The sequence below is a fragment of the Calypte anna genome, chromosome 1, assembly GCF_003957555.1.
Source record: "Calypte anna isolate BGI_N300 chromosome 1, bCalAnn1_v1.p, whole genome shotgun sequence".
NCBI lineage: Eukaryota > Metazoa > Chordata > Aves > Apodiformes > Trochilidae > Calypte > Calypte anna.
The window spans coordinates 145,478,174-145,504,659 of record NC_044244.1 but is presented as its reverse complement, the minus strand read 5'-3'; the positions used below and the strand labels follow the sequence as shown (position 1 = coordinate 145,504,659).

The following is a 26,486-nucleotide window of genomic DNA, read 5'->3' as shown; positions in this document are numbered from 1 at the left end:
ACCAGGAGCACACAAGTAAAAAAGTGCCATCCACTACAAGACACAGTGTAAACTAGATTATCACCCATAACTGCACCCTCACCTCTCCACAAACAATGCCAATGTCATCAATAAGAGGACTGGCACCCAAAATCTTTACCTATTTCAGTGACTAATGAGATTCATGCATATGCCTATGCTTCCTAACCAGGACGTTTTTGCTAAATAAACTACTAGTATTCAGGAACTAAAATGAGAACCTATAAGCTTAATAGTTTCTTAGTTGAAAATTACTTCCCGTTCAAAGTAAATCTGGTAAAAACCAAATGTTATTAAGTCTGCAAAGCTATGAACTACAAAATGCTGGAAGCAAGCTCATCTGTGTCTGCTGCATTCATGCAACAATAAAGCCTTTCATGGCATAGTCACCAAAGTCCCAAACTTTTCAGTGAACTTCAAGGGGCTGTAGGATGCACATGAGTAGATGAAATATTCTGCAACATGTGGTGTAAGGCAGAGACAGCATAGGAAAAGGGATGGCTTCATAGTTTAAGGCAACTGAACACTTCCTTGGAGAACTGCATTTGATACCTACCTCTGCTGAAAACTTTGTGATTTATAACCAAGCTTTCTGAAACATTCCCTAGCCAGTCACTACTTGAGTATTCCTCATTTTAAATGTATCTGACATTAGGGTGAAGATGTGAATTTCCAGTGGGATGCCTACCATGTCATGTCATGTCATGTCATGTCATGTCATGTCATGTCATGTCATACTTTTCAAAGGTGTAGAGGACTACAGAATCAAAGAATTATTCAGGCTGGAAAAGACCTTCAATATCATCAAGTCCAGCCTTGTCCTAACCCTATTACCCTATTCCTGGTGACTCACCACTAAACCACGTCCATAAGCACCGTATTCAGATGATTTTTAAAACCATTCAGGTATGAAGACCCAACTACCTCCCTGGGGAGCCTGTTCTAGCGCTTAGCAACTCTTTCTGTAAAGAAGTTTCTCCTGATATCCAACCCAAAATCTCCCCTGATGCAACTTGAAGCCATTTCCCCTTGTCCCGTCATCTGTCACCAGTGAGAAGAAACAAACCCCACTCTCACTACAACCTCCTTTGAGTTATTTGTAAAGAGTGACATTCCCCCTCAGCCTCCATTCCCCCAGACTATCCAGCCCCAGCTCCCTCAGTCACTCCTCGTAAGGGAAGTTTTCCAAACCCTTCACCAGGTTTGCTGCCCTTCTCAGGACTGGCCACCAACTGCATTTAACTCCATTGCCACAACTCTTTGGGCTCAGCCATCCAGCCAGTGTTTAACCCAGCAGAGGATATGCCCACCCAAGCCATGGGCATCCAGCTTTTCCATTAGGATGTTATGGGGGACAGTGTCAAAGGCTTTGACCTTTGTCCAGGTAGACTACATCAGCAGCCTTTCCCTCACCCACTAAGCAGGGCACCTTGTCATAGAACAAGATCAGGTTTGTATTGAGTTCTATGCGGCTGTACCGTACAGTTAAACCTTTACTGTTGCCATAGCACTTTTTTCTTTTTTTTTTTAATTTTAATCTGTGCAGAAAGAGCAGCACATGAGCTATCCTGATACCACAAATCATAAAACAGGTGTGCATTCAGCAGAAAATCAAGATCACCACCAGAATCACATGTTCAGTGACTGAAAGGCATAAAGATATATATATGTGCATGTATATGAGTGAAGAAGCACACTTTATGAGTTCTGATTGAGTGACAGCAACTGAAATGGATGAGGGAGAGCAGGTATGAACCATGAAGGTTTATCAGTCTTGGCTAAAAACTGCCAGTGTAAATCAAAGGTTGTTGAACACTGGCTAAAGAAGAAAGAAAGAAGAAATTTAGGACCTGTAAATGGATCTGTTGGCAGTGGCCTCTAAGCTGTGCAGCACTGGGGAATTTTACTTCAGGCAGAGAATGAAATGGAGTGGCTGAGGGTTAAAATAGTAAGACTTCTCTTGTAAACAGCCAGGAATATTCAGTGGAAGGCAATTGCTCAGTGGAAAAGAAACAGCTTAGAAGATACTGAAGAACACCAAGAAGGTATCCAAGATGTTCTGAGAGAACAGAATAAAAGACTGTATGGCAAAACAGTATGCAGATAAAGAGAGCATGAGAAAGGGAACTGAGTGTACAGTCAGCTTTCACTAATTACTGTTTCAGTTCCTCCTCTGAGTTACCTAGGATCCTACAGAGGGAAGTGGAGGCCACAAACACAGAAAGGAGCACATCACAGCTCTACTATATTATCAGTGTCTGCAGTAAAACACAGCCTGCAGTCAAGCCCACTATCTGCTTCCCTCAGCATATATCTGCTTCCCTGAGCTGAACTTTTCTGGAAAAGTTTAGGATAAAGAGGAAATGATTTATATAAACTAGGGGTACTTGCAATTACAAAAATTTAACACATACATTATATACACCAGGTGGCATTAGTGGCAAAATAATGTATAGCACTTAAAATATGATGTGTCAAGATATAAGCATGAGGTGAAGATTAAATGAAAATGGCTAATTGTGGAAAGCAATTAAGAAAAAGCCTAAAATACTGCAATTTAGATATGAAAGACCATATTGCAGGCTTAGGCCTATAAAAATATTTTAAAAACCAATGTCAGAACTAGCAAAGAAAGCATATGCTGAAGATGCCTGCTTCTCTTCACTAGGTATGACCTTATGTGTTTCAGTTGGAAAACTAAATTTTAAATATCTAAAGGAAGTTAAATGCCTATTCCTTCTCACAGAAACAACTGGTTATTGTGTGATAGGAAAGAATGTGCTAGTGTTTTGCCAACTGTCCTGACAAAAGGAAGCCCACGTAACACTTCTGCAACAACCTGAGGTAGAAAGATCAAAGCTTCTTGGGTAGGCAGAAGGCAAAGTCAGGGAAAGAAGCTGGCATAGATGAATACCAGGTTTTTAGCTGTTATTCATTTTTGTTTTTCCCATCTTAAGAGAGAGTAGAAGAATTATCTAATGTACCACATCCTTATCCTACTGATGAAGAACTATATTCTACTGTTTTCGTCAGTCTGGCCTGACAATGTCTGCAGACGCTGGAGGGCATTTCCCGGCTACCACAGAAACTCTTCCACAGAATCTGCAACATTCATTATTTGCTGCAAAATTCTATCTTTCTTAATTTTATCCCTTCAGTCTTAGTCATATTTGCTTGTACCATACAATGCATATCGTGCTCTACCCTATCCTAATTTTCTGTCCACTGTACTCACTCCTTTAGAATACTTAGCATTAACAACCAGGCATGTTTGTTTTCTACATGCAATTATTGTGCTGTATCCTATTTTTTCCCCATAATATGACATAATTAGTTAAAACCATTTCACCTGAAGAAAATTCATTCTCTTGTACTTTCATTCTGTTAAAGGAACTAAAGACAAGAAGCAATGACAAAGAATTATCAATATGATAATATCACTGCTTAATTGCTACATGGCTGCATGGCTCTGATTGGGATCTCCTCAGTTAGTTCCAGAAATAACATCCAAGCCTGGCTTCCTCTGTCTTTGCACCCTTAAGTAACTTCACTCACCCTGGTATCAAACCTGAGAGTATGCAGGGCGTGATCTCAGCACCAGACAGTAAAACTGTCATTCTGGGAAGATGCAACAAAACCCTCACATTATTTTAGACTGCAAAATACACAGAGAAGTAATTGTGCCTGAAAGACACATGTAAGCTCATGATAGAAAACCAGCCACACACTGAAGGCCAAACTCCATGTCAGATGGCTTCTGGGCCAAGTATCCATACTGGCCCCTGCAGCTAGAAAAATAAAGGTAGCAAGTCTATAACAGGGAATGCACAGCCTCATTATCAGAGTTCAGTTTTCTACACTGTCTGAAAGCTGAGACAAGAACGTGAAAGTTTTTGGGGCTGGTTTTTTTTTTTTTTGCATGGAACAATTAAAATAACAAACAGAAAAAAAAAGACCTCAAACTGCAAAATACCCTGAACACCAAACAAAATCTCAGGCTAGAAATTGAAGTACATCTATAGCAAAGAAGGATTGTGAACATGTGCTATCAGTTCACATACAGTAAATATGAAAAAACTCAGTGTTCTCTCTCCACCACATGCCACAATGCTTGTTTTCCTCTTGACAGGCTGCAAAGACCCTCTTTTCAAAGGCTGAGGTAAGTGTAGGAAAGAAGAAGAATCCTAAGAAGGGGAAGCAAAATTGTGATGGGAAATAGCTTGAAGAGATGAATACATTGTACTACACTGAGGCCTTCAACTTGTTAAAATGCATAGGTCAGCTGAAGACACTTCACTCTAGCTGGTGCTTTAAAAATTCAGAAGCATAAAGGATGCAGACTTTGATATGACAGTGTAAATACTTCTCTGTGTCCTGGTTTGGGCCAGCATAAAGGTGATTTTCTGTCTTGTACTTTTGCTTTCAGCTCAGTCTCTTGTAAGTAGTTCCACTTGCTGAAATTAACAGCAAGTTTCTCAGTCAGTGTCTGCTTCTAGGACTGATAACACTCGATGTTTATAGTTACTGCTGGAGACTGGTGTGCAGAACCAAGGACACTGCTCAGCTCTGAGGAAAACTTTTACCCTCCAGAAGGAGTAAAGAGGTCCCACCTGCAGCCCTCCTTTGGGGAGGAAAGGACAAGAGAGATGCCAGAATTGACCAAACAGAGTATTCCATCCCATATATGTCATACTCAATATAAATTTGAGGGATCACGAGGGCCAAGCCAGATTTCCTGCTTCCAGCTTCCGGCTGCCTGCCCTTTCTGCCTTTCCTGCTTCCCTTCCTTCACCCGGCATCCTGGAAGGATTCCGTCCATTCCTCTGCCTGTGGTCCTGATCCGTGCCAGCCCATATCTGTGTGTTCCTGCCTCCAGTTCCCGACTGCTGCTGACTCCAGGAGTCCAGCCTGGACTTTCCCAGGTCTGCCCTGCAGCCTCGGTGGTGACGTGAGAGTTATTGAGAGAAAGGGGGGAAGGAACGTGGGATCAATTTTCCTGTATATTTGTGTATATTTAGTAATTTTTCCTTTTTATCATTACTGTTTCATTAAAGTTGTGTAGTTTAGTTTCCAACCATTAAGTTTCTCTCCCTTATTCTCTGTCTTTTCTTTATCAGGGAAGAGAGAGAGATTAATAGAGAGCGTCTGTTACTCGGTATAATTGCCGGGCCAGTGTTAACCCGTGACAGTCTGTAAAAAAACTTGCTTGACCAATCTGATAGGATTTTATGATGGCATAATCAGATGGAGAGATGAGGAGAGGTCAGTGATGATCTACCTTGACTTCAGCAAGACTTGTGATGCCATCTCCCATGGCATCCTTGGCATCCCCACAGACAAATTAAGAAGTGTAGATGGGATAACTGGATGGTGAGGTGGATTGGGAACTGGCTGAAGGACAGAGCTGTGGTAAGTGGGGCAGAGTCCAGTTGGAGGCCTGTGTCTATTGGTGGTGCCTAGGGGTTGGCACTGGGTCCAGTACTGGATCTCCTTCTATTGGCTCTGTGCCACTGTGATCCTACCACTGACATCTGCTAAAAGGCTTAAAAACACACTACATGAATCTGGACAACGTTGATTCTCAAAAGAGTCAGTGTTCACAGTAGCAAGAATATGATAAGACAAAGACATTTTCTCAAAGATTTTTCTGTGAGATATATCCATGAATAACTGAAAGTAAAAATTTTAGTCTGAATATGAAATAATCATTTAAAAATTTCAGAATTGAGCAAGAGCTGTTTGTTTAAATAACTATTAGCTCAGACTCATCCCACTAAATTTTAGGAATTTTTTTAGGGGGCTGTTTACGTGGCCTCCCCATGACAATGAAGAAATACAGAGAACTGAGAGGTAATTCAGATTCATTATGGGAATCACTCCACTGACAACTGAGGAACCCAAAGCATTAGAGGTCCCAAAAGTAACAAAAATACATTGCAAAGTCATTTGTTTCAAAAATCTAGAATGAGCATCAAAAAAGAACAATCTAATACCATACAGAGCTGAAGTACATGATGTTCTTTCCAGTCCTAGAGAAAAAAGACCTTTCTTTGAGAAATACTAGACATATGGAAAATATTAGGAGGAAACAATTCACACAAAGAAAAAAAATATTCCTGCTAGTTTTATTCTAAAACTCTGCAGTCTCCAATTTTGCTCAGATTTGTCATCCAAGTTACAGCTCTAAAGGCAGTCATGCTGCTGCTGCTGCTGCTGTTTCCAACACTTTGATTGCTGTAATTGTGCTAAACACAAAAAAGCTACATGACAATTTAAATACCTGTTTTCAGTTTGATGGGATTTGAAACACTGGACATATATAACCCCAGAAATAAAATTTTCTAAAGGTAACTCATCTGAACTTTAATTTTAGTGGCATTACTGAAAATTTTCTATAGCACACAGACACTGACATGCCCCAAAATTTGTAGTTGAACCTGATGAGTACAAGTTGTACTTAAGTCCACTGCTGAAAGGAATGCAAGAAAAATGGTCCACTCTGCCTCTTCACATCACAGTAAAAACACTGAGGGTAAAAAAAAAATAATCCACATATCTGAAGCAGTGGTTTTCAAATAATACTACAGCTTTTTGTACTGGGAGATTTTTATCTTATCAATTTGATCATGATGTTGGAAGTTCTGGTTGTCACTACTTAATGCCATTTATCATAGAATCATAGAATCATAGAATTGGCTGGGTTGGAAGGGACATCAGAGATCATCAAGTCCAACCCTTGATCCACTACCACTGCAGTTACCAGACCATGGCACTGAGTGCCACATCCAGTCTCTTTTTAAATATCTCCAGGGACAGAGAATCCACTACTTCTCTGGGCAGCCCATTCCAATGTCTGATTACCCTCTCCGTAAAGAAATTCTTTCTAATATCTAACCTAAACTTCCCCTGGCACAACTTAAGTCCATGCCCTCCTGTCTTGTTGAAAGTCGTCTGGGAAAAGAGACCAACCCCCCCCTGGCTACCCCCTCCTTTCAGGGAGTTGTAGAGAGTGATGAGGTCTCCCCTGAGCCTCCTCTTCTCCAGGCTGAACAGCCCCAGCTCCCTCAGCCTCTCCTCATAGGGTCTGTGCTCGAGTCCCTTCACCAGCCTGGTTGCCCTCCTTTGGACCCTCTCCAGGACCTCGATATCCTTCCTGAACTGAGGGGCCCAGAACTGGACACAGTACTCGAGGTGTGGCCTCACCAGCGCTGAGTACAGGGGTGTAATTGTGAATTGTATGGGCCTGGGTAAACAATGGTAAAGATCCATAAAAATTCCTTATGAAAAAACGTATTACCTGTGGAAGAGAAAGTTTTTCTGGGCCCTCATTTGAAAATCAGGAGTTACACAAAATGTTCTACTTTCAGCTTGCCCAAAAATAGGGGAAAGTTCAGATATCTTTACTGTTCACTAGTGTCAGCCAAGTCTTCATAATTCTGACATACAAAGATTTTTGAAAATTTACTGCCTCAGATAAATTCCCAACACTTATTCCTGAACCTCCCAAGGAGATGCTAAGGACCTGATGTGACCATGCTTTTTGCTGCAGCAGGCCCTCCTCTAATAAAGAACTATGTCAAGGAAAACCACTACCCTTTTATAATCTTAATAATAGTTTAACACCTATCTGTTTCGTTGTTACAACAGAATTCTGATAATTTAAGCCTGCAGGAAAATTACATGTTCGAGCTAAGGAAATTATGTTCATGAAATCTGTTTGTTCAAATGCAAAACAGTGAACTCAATAATACATTTTTCTTTCTTTTTTTTTGTCTAGTTTCTGTAGTTAGATTTCTATAAACTGTGGCTTGTAATTTACTTTGATTGTAATGAAAAGAACAGACAGTTCAGCAAGTAAATGGAAAACTGTGGAGAAGAAACTCCAAAAAAAAAGGACTCTCTAACTTGTTAGCAGATGCACTTTGGTATAATGGTTATAAAGGAAAAGATGGCGTGTAGGAAAAAAAGAGGGCAGGGAGAGAGAGTGAGGAGGAGGAGAGAAAGGGAAGGGAGCAAGAAGGATGAAAGGAGGAAAGGAGAGGAGGGAGGAAAGGAAAGGGGGGAGGTTGGCTATATCTTGCAGACTGGAAATATGCATGCAGTTCTGCACCCCCTTGAAATGACTTTTCTTTTAGATATACAATCTTTTAAGTATACAATAGCAGAGGAATAGAAGTGTAGCCAAAGTTAAATAAGAATCCAATAATTAAGTTAATGTTAGTTAATGCCAAATGTTACCTGCAGGAGATTTGAAAGCTCTCTTGCAAATGGCAGCCTTGTCACCTAATACACTTATCCTTTTACAAGAGTCCTCCCTGGTATTCAAAGTCTATTTCCCTGTCTGAAGTTTCTTTACCACTGATAATTCTATTTGTATACACTAACACAAAAATAAACCAGTCATTCCTCATACTTGGTCTTTACAATCCTCAGACACTTCTCTGCCCTCCCTCTTGTTACTGATCATACACTACAACAGCTTATGATTCTGTCGTTGTCAAGTTTTGTTTCAAATTCTTTGTTTCATGGAAAAGAAAAGACATTCATCTCAGAATTACAACGAATAATCTTTGTACTAAATTTTTGTAATTTCTCAGTAATCTCATGAAAATCAACAAATTAATTCCCCTTTTGTAATAAATTGCTACATGGTTACTTCATGTAACTTGTTCCTATAAGATGTTCTGCAGTCTGAAACAATAAATGGGTTTAAAAAAAAAGTCTAGACAAATTGAAAGGTGATAAATCCATCAATGGATGCTAAATATAATGGCCTAAATTTAACATTCTCTTCAGAAAGTCCCTAAATGAATGATTGCTGGATCCAAGATAGACAATGAGGGTATAAATGGATATGCAGAAGCTCAAAGAAAGATAATCTCTATGTATGCCTATTTCTGGTATTGGCTGGTTTTGGACACATGGCAAATGCACTGTTTGTCTGTTAGTTTTATATTCTCTGGTATCTACACTGTAAGACTATTTTTCAAGTATCTTTGAGTAAAAAAAAAATTTAATGCACTTCTGAATAAACTCATATAATACATTCAAATAGTGAACTCATTGAAATCAAAGCTTAGTTTTAGCTGAAAGTGTTTTTCTTTCATTGCAAGATAGAATTTCAGCTAATTAAATGTAATATATTATATTTAATTTAGTGAAAGCCACTGTAGTTAGGAACACAATAGGACTGAGTAGGCATACCTTTTGCTTAATTCCAAAGTTACACTAAAAGGCAAATTAGTATATAAACATACTACCAGGTTTTTCTGATTCACCAATAATTAATTCCCATGAAAGGGAAGAGAAGAAAACACACTTGTGCTCTGTTACTCCTGCACTGAAAATCCTTAAGCACTGTTTTATCTAACTTCTCCCTCTCATTCGATATATCCAGTATGAAACTGCTAGAAAACTCCATTCCTGCTTCTCTGTCCCTGTCTCCTCTGCTCTATATATGTCTTCTGTCTTTCAGTATTTCTTTTTTTCCCTCGTCCAGGGTACTCTATAGTTCTGTAATTGTGCAGAATTCTGTAACACATTCTGATAATATGTAGCACGAAGGACTAACTTTGGAAGCAGAGAGATATGATTAAACTTCTGGCACTGAGCGTATGCTCAAGAGCACCATAACCATGATAATGTCACTTGCTTGCCCAGATCATAGCTTTGTGACCTTCTCTTTCTTCCCATATGTGCTTACAAGGTAATACAGTACTTTTTATCTGTTGACAATTTTACTTTACTTTATTTTACACATGCAGTTTGTGAGGAGGTGACCACTTCCATCTACGTTGAAACATCACATAGAAGGTTCCCAAGCTTTTCCTAAACATAATTCCATCTGCAGCTGTATGTTTCATTTCTGCTAGACATACAACCCCCAAATACTAGCATGAACAGGGAACTGCTGTCTGGCTCATTGTTCCACACAGGAACCACATTTCCAAACTTTCTCTGTTCATTACAAAAGTAAGTATTGAGCAGACTGAAGATGATGTTACTTGGTGGGAGCAATATCAACCATTTGTTCATGGAAAACTTGCAAGTTAAAACTTTCCTGTTCAGCTTTAAATCAGCATGTGCATTTACTAAAGTCTTTGTGGACAGGAAGACAAAAGAGAAGGAAGGAATGATAAAAACATCAACAACCTCTAAAATTAAGAGGAAAGGAATAATAGGAAACACAGCGTGCCTTGAGCATGCAGTTAGAGGGGTAATACATGCTCAAAGAGTTTTTTAAAGGATTTTTTCTGGAACCTGGTGCACAGTTTTTTCTTTATTTGTGAACTGAGAGCTTCCTACTGTGCTCGTAGGAGTATATCACAGTAGGCAGGAAGTTCTAATGCACTACAATGTGTTAAAGTAATATCAACAACAGCAAAATAATGTGGCAATGTGGGATCCTCAGCATGTATTCATGCCAAATGGTTCATGTTGAAATGGAAAACACAAAGATTAATTTTCAGTGACAAAAGAAAATCAATATTTAAAATCAATGCCAGTCATGGGAAAGAGTGAAAATAAGTAACAAAAGACCACAAGGCACCTTTGGGAACACTCAAAAGAAAAATGCAATAAATACAAAAGCATTATACCGAAACAAAAGCCTCTTTGTCCCATACTAGGGTAGATTTGCAAGTCAAAATCAGAAACCATACTGATACTAATTTATCATGCTGCCACGTAAAGCCACTTCTAAAAATCTAAAGAAAACTTAGTTAGATGTCTGTTAAAGTTCTTTGCTAACACCAGCCTAATGCCTGCCTGTCTTGCCCATCTACTATGGTTTAGCCTTATTCTACTTGACTTTTAACTACGATGCATATTCAAGAGCATCTTGCAGATCCCAGATCTTTGTGCACATGCTGTTTTTTGCCATGTGCCCAGTGAAAAGGAAGGGGGGCTCTTGGGAAAGAAAAGAGGGGGTGCCCTGGCAAGCATAGTGGCTCTCACCTGCCCAGCAGTTTAGACATACCAAGGCACACACTACTGCGCAGGATTCTGAACCTCCTTTGTAATCCCCTCTTCGCAGATCAGCTGTCACACAAGTGTAAAGATATGTTTAGCCTGCTTATTAATTTTACCTAATTTAGTGGCTTGGTGCAACAATGACAGGTTTGTGTGAAAACAAAGTGAGTTACAATGGTCCTGCACAAGGCCTGTAGAGGATCCTTGTCTGAAACATCACTTGCTGAGGACTCACACCAAAGCTGCATTGCTCCACGTGCCATTGTAGTGTTGTACCTAGGCTGGCAAGGCTCAGGCTGAAACACCTGACCTGGTCTGTGGGGGCAAGCATGACTGTACAAAGGGCAAACTAGAAAAACACAACAAGTCCGGCTTAGTCCTAGAGAAATGTCTCCCAAAACATGTATTAGAAAAGTTTTTGTTACACAACACACATAAATTTCATTATTCTTTTCTCCATCACTCCCACTTTAGAGACCTGAATGTATCTATTTGCAAGCCTAGGTATCTTATTGGAGTGCCTCTCAAGTAGTTAGGTTTATACACTACTCTAAACATATCAGGGGAGAGGGGGAGAAGGGTGTAGTGTAACGAGGCAACCAGGTGCCCCTAATTGCCAGGGAGTGAGCATGAGCTTGTGTCAAGCCCACCTGTGCCCAATTAGGGTGGGCCCCCACTGCGCATGAGCAGGACCAGGGGGCCAATAAAAGGTGAGTCCTGAGACACAAGCTCAGCTCAGTCCTGAGCACACTTTGCAGAGAGGTCAGTCATTCTTGGAGCACTGTATTACCTTCATTGCGCCACTAGTGCTCATCGCCCTCAGGGTGAGGCTTGAGTGGCGCAGCCGGCTAAGACCCAGTACTGCAATGCCGAGGCCCTGCATTCGAGACTCCTCAGAGCCTCACCCTGAGGGCGATGAGCGCTAGTGGCACAATGAAGGTAATACAGTGCTCCAAGAGCAACTGACCTCTCTGCAAAGCGTGCTCAGGATTGAGCTGAGCCTGTGCTTCAGGACTCACCTTTTGTTGGCCCCCTGGTCCTGCTCATGCGCAGTGGGGGCCTGCCCTAACTGGGCACAGGTGGGCTTGACACAAGCTCATGCTCACTCCCTGGCAATTAGGGGCACCTGATTGCCTCGTTACACTACAGAAGGGGTAGGGAAAGTAAACTTTTCCAGTAAACTAAAGATACCTAATAAGTAGTTTTCTCAAGGTCTACAGGCAATTTGTGCTTGGCCACCAATCAAACTCCTGTCTCCAGAGTGCCTCTCTATTCCCTTAGCCACTAGGATATTTCCTCTCCCAATACACAGCAGAGTTTGTTGAGGAAGTAAATTCTAAATAACTCAATGCACTGAATAAGTGGAGTTTCAACAAAGCACTGACCCAGACCCATGTAACCATTGCAAGAGAACTTTTAATAATGTTTCCCTTTGTATAATACTTACACAGCCCAGACAGGGATAAAAAAATCAAACTTACTGCAAACAGGGCAACAGAGAGTCTTCACTATCTTTTTTTAAATACTCCATACTTCACAAGATATTGAATGACAACATACTTTTCTAATAAAGGTCAGAAGGATGTATATTAATTGAATATGTCCTAAACACAGTATATATATTCTCCAATCTGATTAACTCTTTCCTAGATTCAGATTTATGAGCCATGTTCCTCTTATTGAACAAAACTCACTCAAACCTTTAGAAAATGACTACCACACTGCTCACTAAGCATTTAATGCATAAAGGAAGTTTTTAACATATTGCAAAGGCTTTAAATACATGAGTTTTTTAGGAGGTCTCTTTTTTATTTACTTTGGATTGCTACAACTAAAACAAAGAATGAAGGGGAGATAAATAAAGGTGTGTGTGTTCATCCAGAGTTTGAGAGTTTGCTTTCTTTGGGCTTGTCTATATTTCATAAGAATAAAGTCTATTTTGGGTACTATCCTAATAAAATAATATTTTAACACACTGCTTTCCTTTCGTTTGCTTTCCTTGAATTGACATCCAGCAAGGTGAGAGATTACTGGAAACCCTGCAGATGTTGCACAAAGGGAAAAAGAATAAGCAGAGGACTACTAGTTGAGCTGCAGTTTTAAAAAGCTGCAGTACTGCTGAGGCAGAAGGGTTTTGGTCATTGGAATACAATTTACTGAGTTTTCACATGACTCCTAAAAGGGCCAAGAATGCAATACTACTGAAAAAGCCAGACCAGGTAATTTAGATGCTATCTTCACTTTCATCTGGAGGAGCTCTCATAGTGAGTTCAGATACATTTTTATCCACATACCTGAGACTGTGACTTGAGAGCACTACAAATGGGCTTGGAGCCACCTGCTCTAGTGGAAGGTGTCCATTTGCAGTGGGGATGGAAATAGATGATCTGTAATACCCCTTCCAACCCAAACCATTCTATGATTCTAGGATATGATGTTCCTGTTGCTGTCAAAATCAAGAATTAAATATGGGAAGAGGAATTAAATACAGAATTTCTCAGGCTGAAAAAGACCTTCAGGATCATTGAGTCCAGCCTTGTTCCAGGTGATCCAGGTGATAAAAATCCAGGTGATTCTTAAACACATTCAGGGATGGAGAAACACATTCAGGGATGGAGAGTGGCAGTGGTTTGACAAAGCAGAGATATTTGAGAATGAACAGCTTGTGGAGGGGAGAAAAGGTGCCTGGCAGCTTAGTGTTAAGCAGTGTACATGCTGCCAACAAGTATGTGTATTTTATTTTACACATTAAATGAAATATAACCAAATCTGCCAGCAAACATCATGCTATCAGATTGCTATAGCTTTCTACTCATTCTACTAAAGCAAGTTTGTTTCTTCCAGAAGTGACATTATTTAACTTGCAGATAAAGACTTGAGCTGCTATACAATGTGCTGTAATAAAAAAAGATTTAAAAAATATCACTTATCTTAGTCTGGATTTATTTCTACAGTGATGACAGACAGTTTTACAAACTCACCTCTGTGAGAAAATTAAATCTGAGAGTTTTAAACACTGTATGGCTTACTACCTGCATGCCTCTTCTGTGGGCCTTTTTTCAAGCTGGAACAAGAGAAATTAGGTACTTCTGGTTTTACTACGACTTGTCATGTTTCTTAGCATATGTTATTATATTCTGAAATTACTAAAGAATATTTTCTGCTGTAAAAAACCTAGAAATGGAATCAGTTTCTATATAAAGCCTGGAAGATAAAGTATTATTACTTACATTACTTTATATTTTTAAAAAATCTAAAATCTTTCTCTTGTGAGCATGCAAAACAGAGACTCTATTAAGAATGATTTTTTCTAATATTCTCCCTTTGCATGTGCTATATCATTTTTGTGGATCTCTGATTTCCAAGAACAAGCCTACACTGCAGAAAGCTATGGATTTAAAAACATTTATAATTAAAATATTGTAGTTATTTGTCACCACAGTCCCTTTATACCAACATTTCTGGTGCTAGTTACACACACTGATTTATTAAAAAGCAATGTCATACCTGTAGGCAGGCAGGAGCTCTGCCTTGGGGTTTATTCACATCAACAGCCACAAGCTGCCAACCTCCAGCAGCATCTTCATGAAACATCTTGAAAAGGAAAATTGTTGTCAGAAATATTTTCTGTGCCAACACAAGTGAAATCTAACACATTTCCCTTAAGGGGGTATATACATTTTCATGATAGCTAGTTTAAAACAAGAGGGAAATATTTCTTAAACTGCTACAGAAAAAAAATCAGCTTGCTCCATTTCCAACATTAATAGATTCTGAATTTTACTCAGATAATATCAAACACCATGTGTCTCTAATTAGTCCTAATGTAGAAACCAATGCAAGTAATGTCTGATCAGCATCGTTAGATACTGTTCAGTATAAATTTCTTAAAAAGGTGAGATTATTCTGAGGAAATACAAATACATTGTGACCAAAAAATAAGTCTTCTTGTGCATTTGGAAATAACAGACAACCTCATCTTTTTTGCTGGCAGAATCATTTTACTTCAAGGATCAGAATTAACTTTTGTTGCACTGATGCATATTTTGAGTATCTGTACCATCTTTCTGTGCTGTTACCCACACCTTGTAATTCTTGCACATAGCTGGATGATATCCAGGCTCTAATGATGCCAATGGAAAAGGCTCTCTTGAACACAGTGGCATTCACATTTTTCCAATAGACTCTGGAAGTGTAGGTGTAGGCATTCTGGCTTTTTTTTTTTTTCCCCTCAGACATTAGGACATAAAAAGATGCAGATTGATGGACATCAGGAACAGTGAGAAATCATGTTTGGAAGTGATTAACATTGTCCCTGAAAAATATCCTTGAAAGAAAATGAGAGACTCCAGCATTATGAGTTGCCACCTGAGAGTTTGTGTCTTCTGTTCTCAAGTGTGACCAAGTTCCCACCTCACTCCCTCCTTTTCCTTGACACCCAGCATCAAAACAAGTCACCTTGAGAAAGCAGCCACAGCAGCATGGTTGAAGCTTAAATGGCATCCAGAGATAAGTGTTCATGAGACTGGGGAGAGTGTCACACAAATAGGGTTGAAATGATGCTAGGTCTTTTTGTAGCATCTCTGTAGCAAGCTCAGCATTATGTAGCAACTGCACCAGGACCAGTTGCCAACCCAGAGTAGCACTGAGTTACTCCTCTTTATACCATGTTTTAATGTGCAGTACTGAAGTGCTTTACAAAAACCTCCTTTTATCCTTCTTGAGAGATCCCTTCCTTGACTTTGACTCTCAGACACACGTTTTCTTTTCTATAGAACTAAGTTTCAGGACCAGTTTAATGATTTGTGAAGTGGGCAAATGAAGAAGATACTGTTGCTTTTTCTCAAGGCTATTTCATGAAAAAAATAAGCAAGGTTTTAACTTTCATCTGGTGCTCTGAACAACAAAGCCTGCAAGAAATTCTCTGTCCTTCTTAATACAGAAAAAAAGATAAACTGTTTTTGTAGTCAGTAAGCTGGGCTGCCTTTATGTCCTATTATGCCAGTTACTCAAGGAATGAAGTAACCACTCACTTCTCTGCAGCCAACATCCTATGTTCATTTTGCATAATGCAATTTATATTCAATGTGTTTGTATTCTTTCAAATGATGACATTGTTTTGGGAATTTCTTTTATCCTTGAAAATCCTTAACGTTGGCTGCTCCTGGAGTTTCTCTACACTGATCCATCTGTTCCAGCTTCTAGTTCAGAGTATGTTGGTTAAGCCTATATAGCTCAGGAATTTGTTCCATCAAATCATCAGAGGTGAAATGAACACTACTTTCCCCAGGCTAAGTATGTGTCATGTGGAAAAGTCCTTTTTTTGGATAGATTTTAAATTGATATCACCAAGTCTGCTTTGACAAAGACATATGTAGAATAGAAATTATTGCCACAAAGTCTTTTTGAGGTGAAAAATGTAGCAGCAAGCAGAAAAAGACTAGATTTACATATGGATTACAGGAATATCCGAAGGAATATCAGAAAATATTCAATAAATATTTTCAAACACTTAAATCCGCTGGCTTAAGAAAATAAATAATTTCCAGCTACAGAGGTTAAAAAAAATCCCCCTCCTGGGTATCTTTCTCACATCTGTTTTCCTAAGTGCTTTTTGCAGGCAGTGCTGGTGCCTCTTACAGATGACAGTCTGCACTAGCCTGGAAAAGCCTGGGAAATTTTGGGAGAAATTCAGAACAATTGTGGGAGAATTTAATTATCAGTCTGCTACGCCTTGGTTTTTATACTGGGTCTTTCGCACCACCCAGCCCACGTGTAGCACCCTGCCTATCATGGTTTCATCCAACCCATAATTTCATATTCAGGGTCTGACTTTCTGTGGCTACTTCAGCTATCAGGACAGTTCTTCCATCACCTCACTACCTCATCCCTCCTTGGTCTCAAAATGCCTTTCTCAGTTCCATGACCAGCTTCCCCAAATACTTCAGCCACCCTCTGACTTCTCTTCTTCCAGCTACAGATCTCAAGTACAATTTTTCTTCCTTAGCACAGAAAGTTATATCCAATAGGAACCCTAATTCCAAACCCACCAATGACATATAATAAAAAAGCATTCTCCTACTTCATTAAAAACACAGTGTTCACATACCCAGTCATACACAGAACCGTATTACAGATTTCTATTATCCTTTTTTAAGAAAGCCTAGCTGGGTAATATAACCTAGAATTTAATTTTCTATGAAAATGTATTTATCAACTTTAAAATATATGTAGTAACATACAAAGTCGAATAAATCAGATAAAATAAGAATTAACAGGAATTTTGGGCTTATTATTATTAATTCATAAACTAAACCAAATCAAGTCCCCAGAGAATCTCAGTGTCTCAGTTGGTTCACCTGGGTGGTGGCAGTTGAAGTAGTACTGCTTCTGGATCCCCACATCTGCTGGAACTGCACTCTGATTTCTGCAAAGGTTTCAATGATGACTGCAATGAAAACATTCTGAAAAAGAAAAAAAAACAAGAAAGAACGGCCGACACAAAGCTCAGCAAACAGAAAAGAGAAGAAATTCATTCTAATATGAGCTACATTTCAGACAGGTTTAAAAGAACACATTTTTCAGTACCTTAACGAGCCAGGCCAGAAAGAAAATTAAGGTGATGAAATAGAAATACGAACGCCACCGGGGAAAACTGTCGATTGCTCGGTACATAAGGAACACCCAGCCTTCCTGAGAAGCAGCTTCATAAACAGTAAATATGCTTGTGCCTGTTAGAGGAAAAATGAAAATGTTTGGCATTAAGCCTCCCTTGAAGTTTTCAACATCAGCAAACAGTAATCTGTTATGTATTCTGTTCTTGTTTTCTCTAAAAGGTATCAGCTCTCCTCTCGTCCTTCAAAGAGAAGTTCTTCAGGTGTGTTTCCATGTTTCTTCCTTTTGTAGTTGAATATGAATTGGTTTTGCATCAGGAGAGACAGACTCCCTTCTGTCCCTGCACACACATGCATAATCCTTTAGATGGGTTCCCTGGCAGTATGCAAATGTCTCCAAAAGCAGAATTTGTCCCATCATGTGATTTCAGTAGCATCTGTGAGAAAAGGCAGACTTGGCTAAAACTATCAGGATCAAGCATCTGCAAGCTACTGAACCATTTTGAAATTCAGGCAGGTAGTCAGGGTAGCCATTTTAACATACATGTGCTGTCTTAAAAATTGTTAAAGCATTTTTTAAGTTAAATTTTCTTTATCACTTTGGGGAGCGGGGAAAGATTTGGAAGAACAGTTACGAACTTATGTGTGCAGAAGCCATTTTTGAATAAAACCTATAAAGTTACTAATTTTAAAGTTAAGATCCAACCTCATCCTGATGTCTAGGGGACAAAATGCTCCAGGCCAGCTTCCCCTTTCTCCTTATCTCTTCAATAAAAGCTGCCCAATACAGACTGGGCTGTAATATAGGTAGGGCTTATATGGCACACTTGTTTGAAGTAATTTTTTTTTTCTGAGAAGGAACACAATTAAACTGTGAAATTAAAGTGTGAAATCTCACAAACTGCTGTGAAATCACTGAACTGTCCTACAGACACCTGCTCGCTCTGCTCCACTTCTACTTCCTTTCATGAAATATCTTGTATAAAAAAGAGGGAGGATGAAGAGTACTGCCCTTAGCAAAACATAGCAGCTGCTAGCAACATACAGACTTAAGAATGAAGCAGCTATCTAATCCTGTTCACAGGAAGAGGAATGGTTCTAGTCAGAAATTCCTGAGCCCAGGAGTTTTCCAAAAAGTCATGCCAAAAAGTCATAAGGAGGTCTGCACTGTTATTCTCCCACTGAATTTGCAGCACTCACATCCTTCTGCCTGATAACACAGATGGGATGAACCTGGAAGTGTTTTTGTCTTAAGGGGGTCCCTTTTGCAGATAAATCTTCACTGGTATGAGGATACAGGGATGAATGGAATTTTTTCTGTATAAACTTGCTTGTTTGATATGCAGGTGTGTTGAATGGTTAATATGGCCATATTGAGGAGGCAAAAATGTTAATCCTTTCTGTTAATTCTTCCAGTTATTGGATTTCTTTTTAACCAAACTGCGTATGGTTCTCAAGACCAAGGGACAGAAATAAAAATAAAGGGCAAGAAAAAGCATTCAAGTATAAATAGCAAAACCCTTACTGTTTCTTCAGAAAAGAGAGTGGTCTCTATCAATTCTGAAACACTAGTGATTACTTCATGGGTATTTTGCATTTCAAAAATTCATAAATAATGGTTCAATTATCTAATATTATACTGTTGTTGAACTGATTAAATTACTGAACAAAACAGTGCTACTGAGGACTGGCAGAGATTAAGAAAAGAAAAGGAATCTATTAAAAGTTGCTAGCTAGGAAACAGTAATTAGTCATTACCAATGGGAAAGTCAAAGTGAAGATTAGCCAAATAGAGGGGATGTCATGCAAAGTATTTATAACACATACACTGGGCCATCTGCCACAGTAAAGCAATACTGTGAATGGACAAAAATGCACAATTAACCCAATTAGAATAATATGTGTTAATCTGTGACACTGAAGTAAAAATATGGCTTGTATATAACTGGTGCAGGTGTTCTTGAGGGCATTAGAAAGCAATCACCACGAGGAATATACATCCTTACTTAACATACGTGACTAGAAGTAATAAAGCCTTCAATACTGATGCCAGGAAACATGCTGTTAACTATCTCTATAAATACTGTTTCAATTGGATGCAGAGTAAAGGCGTAATAGTAAGGGATCCAACACCAGGAAATACTTGTTTTCAAAAAGAAGAGTAATTCTTAGTTCACATCTGCCTTTGGGAATTTTTTTGCTTTATTGAAAATTACATTTAAAGACAATGAGCAACTGATTCTATTTTTTCTCAGTATTTAATATCTTTATTTTAATATCTTTAGTTTGTTTAATATTTCTTTAGTATCAGGGCCAAGAAAATAATCAAAGGGCTGGAGGACCTCTCCTATGATGACAGGTTGAGAGGGTTGGGGTTGTTCAGCCTAGAGAACAGAAGGCACCAGGGAGACTTTATAGTGGCCTTCCAGTACCTGAAGGGGCCTAGAGGAAAGCTGGAGAGGAACTTTTTATAAGGGCATGTGATAATAGGGATAATGGCTTTAACCTGAAAGAGGGGAGATCTAGGTTAGATATTAGTAAGAAATTCTTTAGTGTAAGGGTGGTGAGATGAGTGAACAGGATGCCCAGCCAAGCTGTGGATGTCCCTTTCCTGAATGTTCAAGGCCAGTCTGGATGCAGTCTGGTGGGAGGGGTGTTGGAATTAGATGATCTTTAAGGTCCCCTCAGACCCAAAGCCTTCTATGATTCTATGCTCTGACTGTATCTTCCTAAAGCTAATGCGAAAGTCATTAAAAAGACTCTCACAGCAGCATGCTTTGTCTTTCTCATAATGTTCAAAGCCACACAGAGGGAGAGAAAGTATTAGAATTTTAGTGACAGTGGGATACATCACAAAAAAACAGACATGGCAATGCTGACACATTGCTGACACAGACATTTCATTGCTGACACAAATGAAACTTAACTTATGCCCCTTAGATCAAATTGCAAAATTCTCCATTTCCCCAGGTGTCACTATTGCATCTGCCAGTGACATAGTGTCTTCCTCTACCAGTTCAGGGGGCTTTAGTCCTGAACACACAGAGCTAGGAGTCCCGTGGCTAGGGCACATAAAAGCATAGGACCTCCTGTAGTTTGTGTAAGAAGGAATACAGGAGACAGAGGAAAGGAGGGCTTGCAAACCTGCAGAGCCTGGATATTGAGGTATACAACAGGCCCAACATACTTCAAAATGCAGTCATTTTTTGCCAGTGCCCTGAACATGTAGATCAAGATTCACACACTCTAACTACAGGAATTAGTGAGACATTTCAGTCACGAAAAAGCTTTGAACCATGAACAGGGTTCCACACACAACTATAATGACATAGTTACTCATCTGCTTAGGAATGAATCTTGCTCAACTTATGCAACATTTTCGCTTGCTTCCTACTGTATAGAATATGCAAGTTAATAATGCATGTTTAGGTATATGGGCAATTCAGCACTGAAATGCAGGGGCTTATGTCTTTCTCAGCACATGTTTCTTTCAGATCTGCCAGCTGGGAGCATTAGGGGCATGGAGGAATTAGGTGCCTGAACACCTAAATCTTTATAATAAAGTAAAATTCTACTGGTTTTCATGCCTAATCAAGGAGCAAGGTCATCTAGATCTTCCTTGCTACAGATGAATAGACTAGCAGGCAAAAAAAAGAATTAAGAGTCAGAGCACATAGGTGATGATTTTCCATAGGGAAGTGAAGAAACCTATCCTGCCAAAACCCTGTCTTTTAAATACCTCAGGAATATAAAAGGTATTTATTTAAAAAAAGACTGATAGTTGACAAAAGAGAGGAATGGTATTACTGTGCAGGCATGCTATTTTATATAGTGTGTTTGGTATTTATGCACATTTTCCAAACACAGGGGATTTTCTGCTTGTTTCTGTGCCTCTGTCACACCACCATACTCTGTGACATCAGCTCTTGCTATAATCAGCTCATTCTGCAAACAGACATGATGAAGAAGGGAATGCACTGAGTAATGCTCCCTTTTTATAATTGCAGAATTAAAGAAGCAGAGCTAAAAGGTCACATGGAAAATTCACAAAGTCTGGAAACAGAACTCTTTCCTCCTAACTCTATATTAGGTTCTGGCTTTCAGATTCAAAATCCCATATTATCAGAGAAAGAGAATACACAGTACTGAGGTGTTGTCTTTTATTAGTACCATTGTGCTATGTGATTTGTACCTATTCCAAGTGAAAAACAAACCCTCCCAAACTAATTTCAGGCATGCCATTAGCTCCAGAATATTCTGCACTACCTGGGCTTACCATCATTGACTACCTGGGCTTGCCATCTAAGGGTTCTCTCAGTTCTCTTGTGCCTGCAGTGAAGCTGTGGGGAGAGAAAAATTTACGGGGGGGGGGCATTTTATGTAAAATAAACACGATAAAATTTTGATTATGTAATTTTTACTTTTAACAGGGAATTACTCGGGCACGTAAAAATTAATGTCTTGTTGTTAAAAGCTCAAACTACTACATACTGTCACCCATAAAATGCCCCAGACAGCAACCAGGACCAGGCTCCTTTTCCTTACGCCTCATGAGCCACTAGATGGCGATGCTGCACCTCGGGCACATCTGGAACATCAGCCGGGAGGAGACTGACAGCCTCCCGGTGCGCTGGGCAAAAAAAAAAAAAGGATTGATTTTTTTATTTCCCAGCAAAACGAAGCAGCCTTCTAGCGGGTGCTGCTAAGTTCACTCTGTTTGTTGTGCTAACGCGGACAGGTAGCCTTCCTTAGGACGGCTTTGTGAGTGTTAGGTCCGTGAAGCAGCAACCTCTCACTTGAGCTTGAGAAATGTTACCAGCCCTTGTTTCTGGCCCTGATAATCATGCTAAAATCATGAGGCTGAATATCCATGCCTAATGGATAATACAATAGGAAAATAATTGATAATTAATTAATAATAAAGAATTGAACATCTCCCGGGAGCTCAGTCAGCCTCCCTGACCAGTCAGATTTTAAAGTACAGCTTATCCTTCAGTAACAAGGTGTTTGTAAAGCATTGTATGGTCTCAGGATTTCCCAGCTGTCTTACACTATTGCTTTGGTGAAACTAGAAGAGAATAAAACTTATCCTTAAATACAAGGACAAAGTTGTTAGAATTTCTGGGAAGTAGCTGGTGCATACAACAAAAAGATAAAATCCTTTATGGCTTCATAGGGTTACTTGCATGTCTGTGAGTGAGTTTGTTCAGCCCTCTCAAAGCAACTCATACCAGCCAGCAGAAATGAGGAGGAAAAGAAGGAAAACAAAACATGCCAGTGCTTTTCTCCTTCTTTAAAACCTCAAAACCCACTGCTGTATCTCTGTGACTGACCTGTGGAAAAGACAGCAAGATGGAAACTACAGAGCACTGTTTAACAACAGCAGTTTTCTTACAAAGCAGACTGCCATTCTGAACACAGTATTCTAACTCCTGCTTAGTGACTTCAAACAAAGTAGTCATGGGCTTGATTCTTCATTTTGAAAATATTTCCTTATGAGAAGATGAAGCTTTTACATATGAGAAGATATTAAATACATAGATTGTGTGCATAAAACAACCTATAGAGACAATGAAACATTATGAATCTAAGTGCTAGGATCAAATGCAATTTGTTCTACAGATTTAGCACCAGAGAAAGTCATCCAACTTTTAGCAAAAATGTTGATGGACTTAATTGCACTGTTTGCATGTATTTTAGGAATTTGTTCACTATTCAAAAGTGTTATCTTATTGATTTGACTGTAGGAATGTTGACATATGTATTGACTAAGGGTAAATGGGAACATAGCAGCTCATGCTTAGTTATACCACTAGTGTCTTGCATGTCATAGAGTTTGTGCTCCCTTTTGCTTTAGAAAGAGAAATCTCTTTTACATTTGTGAACAAGTCCATGGTATAAACAGACATTCTTCAAAATTACTCTAGGTGCATGTTTATAGATATTTTGCCAGAATAGCATTTATATTTGCTGTTCTTTAATACCTTTTAAATGAAAATGTTCCTCAGCTATATTTTCACAAGTAACTTAGCAAACAGGGATCCAAATTGTCAGCAAAGCTCCTAAGTGGGCTTTGTGTGCATAAACATTGTCCACGTTTTTCTTTTTGCAATTACACAGCTGTAGTGCTAATACATGACCTCTCTTATGATTGTTGCTTCTCTTGTGTATGTCAGCTTTACAAAATTTACTGGTAGTTGATAAGAACCAAGGAAATACTGAGCTGTGAATTGTTCACACCTCGCACACCTCTATCTGGGAGCTCTGCAGCACTACCCACAACTCCCACCTCTCCTCCCTAAAGAGCTGTTTCAGGGATGCAACTTTTCTTGGATCCCTGGGCACTCATTCTCAACAGAACAGGCAGAGCCCCAGGCTGGAGCTTTGCAGTAGGAAACTGCTGTAGCTGTGCTTTTTCCTGTCAGGGAATCAAACTGTAATCATACTTCTCAGATCTAGAAACCAAGCCCCTGCTTGGGTAGAAATCCCTAAGCCTTGGTTTTAAGATTGACAAATGCTGTAAAGATGGGCCTGCCACCACCTCAGTCTTTCCAATAAAATATCTCTGATACAGTCATAGTAGAATAAATGACTGCTACAGTAAATGTTATGACAAAACGTTGTAATATAAAAAACATTAAACAGAAGAAACTCTATAATTTATATTAACTCATTCCTTTGAAAATGAGCCACTTTTTTTAAGACTATTACTTCTTCTTTTAAAACACATTTTGTATGTAGATGCCTTCAAAAACCATACAGTCAAATTGGCAGTCCAGAAACAAAGCATTTGGAAATTCACACAGTGTGTTAGATTTAAAACTTAATGAACACTTCAATGGCTATCATATTAAAAAGACAAATTCAAGCAGGTTCTCAGTACAGATATTATGTATTTGGATTGTCATTCAGCTGCATATTGCACACTGGGAATGACTATTAAAATCAAGGTAGTGATGGATCCCTTTGTTAAGAGAAAAAACAAAGTATGCAAATCTTCCTTGACACAAGACATGTAGATTCAGCATTGACTTTCATACACTATCAGTCAAAACTAGTCACTTGTCGTATCAACTTTCCCAATAGTCACAGACAGAGCAATTTAATTCATTTTATGTGCAGTCAAGAAACAGTAAAGCTAGCATACACCATGGTGTCAGCTCATTTGCTTAATTAACAAAAACTGTATTTGTATCACATAGTAACAGTCCCGTATCTAAAATGACATTTTAGTATTACTGTAAGCTTTATATAATGAGGGAACATTTCATCCAGTCCTAAGCCTGGTCAGGTAGTAGCAACTGTCTCAATAGCATGAAAATGTGTGGAGGCAGAAAGAACATACTAGATGAAAAGGTGCAGGAGCTAATGAATCACTTCATTAGTGATTCCGCTGAACAGAAGAATAACTGGAACCTGGAGATACAGAGAAACCCTAAAATTGCATATTTTGAAAATAAAAATTACAAGAGATTACCTATCTTAAATGAAGCATTTCCATAATAGCATAAACAATCAGAGAAGTTCATGACACAAATTCTTTTTTTTTTGCCTCTCTCCTTCATAAAATGAAAGATTGCTGAGAAAAGAAAATTAATTCCTGCAACATCTGACTTCTTTTACTCTTGACTGCTTTATAAAAGGTTTTGCATGACTAGAGATCTACTGGTTATCAAAAGAATTATTGGGAAACTAACTTAACAGACTAAGCAGCTGACAAGGTTTATATGGAAACAGGAATCAAAACCTTTGGAAAAAAAATTGTATGAATTGCCAGGTATTTTTTGGGAGAGAAAGTTCCAAGTTTTAATATACTCCTTTTAAATCTTGTTTTCAATAATATCACCTTCTGCAGAAATCCTTTCTGACCTTTATGCACTACTGAAAATAGTTCCACACACCCATAACACAAAGTACATGGATTCCTTGCTGTCAAATCAATGATTTTTTTTCTCAGTTATGTCTTCTCTCTTTTTCTCAGCATCAAGTTTACCTGCAAAGATGCTTAGTCTTTGTGTAGGTGTGTGTCAACTCTGTGCTTTGACTCAAAGTTGCTTTAATTTCTTATAGACCTATGATATTTAACATTTTTTTTTCCAAAGCTTTTTCCTAAAGTGGAAAATGTGGCATTTTATACTGTGCTACATGAACATGTGGTCTGAAAAAAAAGGATTGTGCATAAGAGAGAAAGAGTTTTGGCACTGCTAAGTCAAGCAGTTTCCCAAGAAATACAGATCAGGCCAACCCCTAATGCTTTTTTAATCAAAGGATGAGCTAAACAGACCTCATTTTCCATGTTAAAATAATTTTCAGCTCATGAAATGAAATCACAACTTTTAGATCTTAAGGCGCTAACAAGTGACACATAAATTCAGGTATGAGTATCTGTTTGCCATTAATTTCACAGCAAGTATCTCTCTGCCTACTTTTCACCTTAAAAAAGACTTGGAAAACTATGCATTCCCTTCACTGAAGTCAAAGTCCCTCTACTTATCTATCATTTACTGAGGAATAAAAGTATACCTGAGGACAGTTACTGCTGGACTTTATAAATACATCTTGTTATGCTCAGTAGCAGGTCTGAAGGTCCTACTAGGGCTTGGGTTGAGTTTTATATTGTTACACACTTTTCAGAAAAGGAAACAAATCCCAATTCTAACTTGGAAACTCTGCCAGCACATTTATGTAATATTTTTGATGAGAAAACTATGTTCACAATTTTGAAATCGCACTGCCCAAAGTCAGCCATGTGAGCTGATGTTCATTCAGGGAGCTGGTTGCATTCTTTAAGATGCTGAAGGAGATAAGTTCAAAATACTCAGTCCTGGCATCAGCAGTAGTGCTTGAAGCCAGAAGATGTTTTGTCATTCCTTTAGTAGAAAC

At 38.9% G+C, this 26,486-nt stretch overlaps 1 protein-coding gene across 1 annotated transcript in view; it reads right to left on the bottom strand.

Moving 5' to 3' along the window:
* The window catches only part of NALCN (sodium leak channel, non-selective), a 231,941-nt gene that overhangs the window by 138,511 nt on the left and 66,944 nt on the right, over positions 1-26,486 (bottom strand). The window contains exons 8-10 of the mRNA XM_030450947.1: positions 17,578-17,720; positions 17,349-17,453; positions 14,497-14,583 (exon numbers count right to left, since the gene is read on the bottom strand). Of these exons, the coding sequence (XP_030306807.1) occupies positions 14,497-14,583; positions 17,349-17,453; positions 17,578-17,720 (335 nt within the window). The remainder of the gene's footprint in view (positions 1-14,496; positions 14,584-17,348; positions 17,454-17,577; positions 17,721-26,486) is intronic.